Genomic DNA, 4,274 nt, shown 5'->3' with positions numbered 1-4,274 from the left:
GTGTCTGTCTGTCTGTCTGCTCCGGAGCAGGCGCGTGAGCCCCAGGGTGCTGGGCGCATGCCAGGGTACTTGGGGATGTCGTGGGGAACATCAGCAGAAAAAATAGCGTCTGGCTGAAAGCCCCTTTCCTGTATCCAGCGGCACTCAAAGGTGCTGCTTGCGCATCTCTTCCAGGACAGCATCTCATCACTGCCCTCGCAGACCTGATGTTTGGATTCAAGACAACTTCATGGTGAGCAGGGAAAAGGCTCCTTTTGACCCCGGTCTCACCTTGCTCGGCGTGTGCCACTGTTCTGTGCCGCAAGGTGCTCAACATTGATAAATCAAAAGCAGTTTGCCCTCGGACATTCCGCTCAAGCTCAGGGGGCCTGGGAGAGGTGACTGAGCTGGAGAGAAGCGGTGCAAAGTGTTTGCTCTGTCTCCTCCTCCAAGTGGCTGGTGCTCTGTAAATAGCAGGGAGAGGAGGGAAATAGGTTTTGTTCCAGTCACCACGGTCCTGGCAGCAGGTGGCACTCAGCGCTGCACAGAGGCACCTTCCAGCTGCTCTCAGCTGCAGCAGCAGATGTTCTTCGTCGGTGCAGGGAGCTGGGCCGTCAGCGAAGCGTCATTGAGCTGGACACCCCCTCCGTGACGGCCGAGCAAGTGGAGGCCCTGGAGAGGAGCGTGAACGAGAAAATCCGGGAGAGGGTACCCGTGGTGGTGAGGGAACTGGCTGCGGATGACCCTGAAATTGAAACGGTGAGTGGTGGGGAGGGAGCTGGTGATATCCGAGGGACCAAAATAACTGCAGCCCGGGTGTCACCTTGCTTGCTGTTATCCTCCTTTTGCCAGGTGCGAAGCCGTGGTTTGCCTGATGACCACGTGGGACCAGTGCGAGTCGTGGACATCGAAGGGATCGACTCCAACATGTGCTGCGGGACCCACGTCTCCAACCTGAGTGACTTGCAGGTGGGAGCTGCAGCTGAGCAGAGCTCCTCTGTGCAGGGAGGTGGAGATAAAATTCCAGAGCTGCCTTTAAGTGTTTCTGTCTTTTCAGTCATTTGCTGGAGCCTGTATCCCAGCATCCAGAGGCACTGCAGAGTGCAGCTCGTGACTGGCAAATTGTATGAGTTCCACTGTAACACCATCCCTTTTTTTTTATGTATGTTGACCTTATGGCTGATTTTAGTCAGTTTATTTTCACTGGCAGAGGCCAATACTCACAACAAGGTGTAGTCCAGTAGGAGCTGACCAGCTGTGTGAGAGCAGAGTGCTGTTCTTTTCTGACCAGGGTGATCTTCTTTTTAAGGTTATTAAACTCCTTGGCACAGAAAAAGGGAAAAAGAACAAAACCGACTTGGTTTTCCTGTCAGGAAACAGAGTGCTGAAGTCAATCGAACAAAGTCACAGTACGGAGAAGGCTCTGACCTCGCTGCTGAAGTAATACCCTTTCTTTACTCTTCCTTCTGACAAACACTCCGTAAGCCTCAGGGAACATCTGCGCAGTGCTTTTTGTGATGTTACCTGCTTCGGCTCCTTTAAGAAATCCTTTATGGCCCTTCATCCAGATTCTCTTGTTCTTTCAGGAATGGGCCAGGTGAGCACGTAGAGGCTGTGAAGAGGCTGCAGAGTTCCGTGAAACTGCTGCAGAAGGTATGAGGGTGTCTGAGGAAAGCAGGTCGTGGCTGCTTCCTGGAGACCTGAGCTTTAGTCGTGATACCTGGGAACTGAACTGTAGACATCAGTTTTTGTGGCTGTTGTGAAAACTGCTCCTGTCTCTGGAACACAGCTCTGTGTTCACTTCTCCATTGGCAGTACAGTTTATTTGTTTTTCTTTCAGAATAACTTGAACCTGCTTAGGGACATTGCTGTTCTGATAGCCCGTGACTTCAAGAGCAAACCTGTTCAGAGCCGGCTGTTGGTGTTACACAGGTATGGGGAGTTCAGGGAAGAGGGTGAGATGGCATCTTACACGTTTTGTGGCAGCTGCATCTCTCTGACACCTATTCAGGCTTGCTTCTGAAGGAAGAATATAAACAGGGTGAATAGAATTCCTCATATGTCTGTAGGAATGGAGGATGAGGATTTGGATGTACGAAGAAAACTAATTGCATCCTAACAGCAAGAGGCCAAAACCCTGATTGGGCCTTTGGTTTCCAATTGATGTTTTGGGCTTTCGAGGGGATTTTTGCTTCTTTCTGAAGTGTTTTTTTTACCCATCCATACAGGAAAGAGGGTGATTCTGAATTTATGAATATCATCGCTAACGAGATCGGGACAGAGGTGAGTGGCTGATGCAGCCTGACCTGATGCTGCCGGCGTTTCCGTTCAAGCTGTGGCACAGGCGGGGCCAGGCTCCTGTTGGTACCACAGTCACGAGCTCACTGAATTGTATGCGTGCTTGGATGGGTCCTGTGGCCAGTGCCTCTGTCCCCTTCCTGGACAAGGAGGTCACTGGTTATTCTGGAGCAAGGTCCCTCTCTGTCCGCAGGAAACCCTGCTGTTCCTGACGGTGGGAGATGAGAAGGAAGCAGGACTCTTTCTTCTAGCTGGACCTGCTGAAGCAGTTGAGAATTTAGGTCCCAGGTAACATCTTCCACGGTTTCTTTATTAAGAATTCCCATGTTGCAGAGCAGCGTGGTTAGGGCACGAGTCCTTGCTCTCTGCAGCAGGTCCGGCCGGGCCCCCCTCTTCTCTGCGAGCCAGCGGCTCTCAGCCTGGGCTGTCGTTTCCGCAGGGTGGCAGAGCTGCTGGGAGGCAAAGGAGCTGGGAAGCGAGGCCGCTTCCAGGGCAAGGCAACCAAGATGAGTGGGCGAGGAGAAGTGCAAGCTCTGCTCCAGGAATTCATCAGCCAGCAAAGCCCTGAAGCGTAAGAAACAATTCTCAAAGGAGGGCTGTTGTCTTCCCTGCTTTGCATAAGCCCCACCAGCTCCTCTGTGAGAGAATAAAGACGTAAACCCCGCAGCCGGTGTGTGTGCTCTGGGGAGCTGAGCTGGTGCTCATGGAAGACTCGGGGAGGGGATCTGCCATCCGTGCTTTGCTGCAAGGGTTCGTCCATTTCCCCAGATGAATGGTACATGTTTATTAGTGATTACAGACAGGAATTATTTAACTGCTCTGTAGGCTTCCTAAAACCAAGAGAAGGGCCCTTCCCTTTGCAGGACATTGTGGCTTTTTACTTTGTACCGATTGCTGAGGAGTAATTGCTTTGTGAGCATTTTTATTTAGATTAAGCTGGGTGAATTTAAAAAAATCATAATACTGATAAGAAGCAGAGGGTTTGATATTTGCCAACAAGTGCAGAGAAAATGAATCAAGCTTTTTCTGCTGAGATTTTGTAGGGAGAAGAAGGAATGAAATGTGGCAGGAGTTGGAGGGATGCTCAGATCAGTAAGTCCCCCCTAGAAGACCGAACTAAGCTGGTCATCATTACAGCTGCCTGAGATAGAAGTGGGAGGCAAGAAGACAAGATGCTGTTGTCAAGTCTATGAGCAAGGAAAGGCGGGGGCACCAAAGGACGAGTCTCCATGAGCTGTGCTTTAAAACAAAGGAACTGACTCTGTACGTGAGAATTAAACGGGGACAGAGGCAGCCACCTAGTGCTTTGTGTTGCAGGCAGACAGAAAACCATATTAAAGTCATTCTTTTGAGCTGTGCATTGGGTTTTTCTTGTAGGTGTGTGCCTGAACATTTCCTTCACTGCTGTTGCCACAGGCTTGAGCTTTCATTACCATTCTCTTTGCCCCAGCAGCGGCTTTCCCCGGCTCTGCAATAGTATCTGATGTTGGGCTCTGTTACGTGAGACTAGCGCTACAGAAAAGCAGTGGTCTGTCCCGAGCATTGCTCTGAGCAAGCCGAGGGGCAGAGAGCAGCTGGAAGGGAGAGCTGGTGTCCCGTGGGCAGGAAATCGTTCACCTTCGTCCATCAGTCCTTCCCCTGGCTGGGGTGCCGTTGTGGCCGGTGCATTTTTGAACATCAGGAGTTTCTCTGGCTAATGCAGATGCAAACTCCTCTGGGACCAGGCAGAACTCCCCCAGTGTTTCCTCGGCTTGTCTTTTCTGCCAGGCCGGGTCCTGGAGCTGTTGCAATCTCAGCTGCAGGAACTAAAGGGCGCTGTGGAGCTGCAGGATGAACAAGCCCAGCAGCTTATATGGGAAATTTTTCCCCCTTCTTGCTAGAAGTGTGGCAGGCTTGGTCCAGGTGTTGGTAAGAAACAGAGAAATAGAAGAAAAGAAACCTCAGTCCCGAGGAGGTTTCTCTACCATGAACACAGCCCCAGCACGCAGGTTTCTGTG

General features: G+C 51.3%; 1 protein-coding gene across 1 annotated transcript; it reads left to right on the top strand.

Annotated features, from left to right (window-relative positions):
- Positions 1-174: 174 nt before the first annotated feature.
- On the top strand, positions 175-2,936 carry AARSD1 (alanyl-tRNA synthetase domain containing 1; the record flags this gene model as incomplete). Its single annotated transcript, XM_010083544.1, has 9 exons — positions 175-232; positions 582-738; positions 832-948; positions 1,289-1,419; positions 1,566-1,632; positions 1,820-1,911; positions 2,208-2,262; positions 2,471-2,565; positions 2,717-2,936. Coding segments are annotated over 9 exons (908 nt in total), but the record flags the coding sequence as incomplete, so codon positions are not given.
- Between the last annotated feature and the right edge of the window lie 1,338 nt (positions 2,937-4,274).

Source organism: Pterocles gutturalis, unplaced genomic scaffold, assembly GCF_000699245.1.
Source record: "Pterocles gutturalis isolate BGI_N339 unplaced genomic scaffold, ASM69924v1 scaffold52275, whole genome shotgun sequence".
In the NCBI taxonomy this organism is placed as follows: Eukaryota; Metazoa; Chordata; class Aves; order Pterocliformes; family Pteroclidae; genus Pterocles; species Pterocles gutturalis.
Note: the sequence above shows the minus strand (reverse complement) of the source record. Positions and strands in the feature narration are given on the sequence as shown.